At 45.9% G+C, this 1,344-nt stretch overlaps 1 protein-coding gene across 1 annotated transcript in view; it reads left to right on the top strand.

Moving 5' to 3' along the window:
• Positions 1 to 1,133, top strand: part of LOC112522765 — a 9,636-nt gene extending 8,503 nt beyond the window's left edge. Inside the window, exon 5 of the mRNA XM_025132072.1 lies at positions 16 to 1,133. Within this exon, the coding sequence (XP_024987840.1) occupies positions 16 to 1,133 (1,118 nt within the window). The remainder of the gene's footprint in view (positions 1 to 15) is intronic.
• The last annotated feature ends 211 nt before the right edge of the window (positions 1,134 to 1,344 follow it).

Below are 1,344 nucleotides of genomic sequence, written 5' to 3'. Positions count from 1 at the left end.
TGACATGTTTGCAAGTGAAAGCAGAGCACCAACGACCCTATGGAAGCCTCCAATCCTTGGAGATTCCCGAGTGGAAGTGGGAACATATTACGATGGACTTCGTGACCAAACTGCCGAAGACCCTAAGAAACCACGACACGATTTGGGTAGTGGTTGATCGGCTGACAAAGAGCGCTCACTTCTTGGCAATGCGTGAGACGTTGCCTATGGAGAAGCTTGCTAAGTTATACATCGACGAAGTGGTCTCAAGACATGGTATACCGTTGTCAATAGTATCGGACCGAGATAGCCGATTCACATCCCATTTCTGGAGCGGCTTACAGAAAGAGTTGGGAACAAGGGTGAAGTTGAGTACTGCTTACCATCCTCAAACTGATGGTCAGAGCGAGCGGACCATTCAAACCCTCGAAGATATGCTCAGATCATGTGTTATCGACTTTGACGGGAATTGGGATTCTCACCTACCCCTTGTGGAGTTCGCCTACAACAATAGTTACCATTCTAGTATCGGGATGGCGCCTTTCGAAGCTTTGTATGGTCGAAAATGTAGGACCCCTGTGTGTTGGCTTGAGGCGGGTGAGAAACAGTTCGCCGGTCCTGAGATCGTGCAAGATACGGCCGATAAGGTGAAGTGTATTCGGGAACGTTTAAAGGCGGCGCAAGATCGCCAAAAGAGTTATGCAGACAAGAGGACCCGACCTATAGAATTCCTAGTGGGCGACCGTGTTATGCTTAAGGTATCCCCTTGGAAAGGCATTATCCGTTTTGGAAAGCGCGGGAAGCTCAGCCCCCGTTTTCTCGGACCATTTAAAGTTTTGGCTCGTGTGGGACTTCAAGCTTACAGATTGGAACTACCACCTGAAATGGCCGGAATTCACCACACATTTCATGTATGCTACCTTCGTAAGTGCTTGGCAGAAGAAGATAGTGTGATACCACTTTCAGAAATTCGTGTGGATGAGAACAACCGATGTGTGGAAGAACCAGAAGCCATATTGGAAAGTAAGACCAAGGTGTTGAGGCACAAGGAAGTTGTAATGATTAAGGTGAAATGGAAGCATCATCGAGGGTCAAACGTGACATGGGAAGCGGAAGAGGACATGAAGAGGCGTTACCCTCGCCTATTCGCGTGAATTAAGAATTTCGAGGACGAAATTGATCCAAGGTGGGGATGATTGTAACACCGGTAATTTTCCCCATTCCTCTCTCTGTTAGCCTCAAGAGTTCTCGCCTCGTCTGTTAGTTTCACGTTTTATTTTTATAACCTTGAGCAAGTTTTCTTTTTGGTCTTTCAAAAAGGGTATATATATTTATTTATATATATGTACTTTTACTTTTATTTTG

The sequence above is a fragment of the Cynara cardunculus genome (assembly GCF_001531365.2).
Source record: "Cynara cardunculus var. scolymus isolate 2C chromosome LG 12, CcrdV1, whole genome shotgun sequence".
Classification (NCBI taxonomy): domain Eukaryota; kingdom Viridiplantae; phylum Streptophyta; class Magnoliopsida; order Asterales; family Asteraceae; genus Cynara; species Cynara cardunculus.
This window is presented reverse-complemented; position numbering and strand designations above follow the sequence as displayed.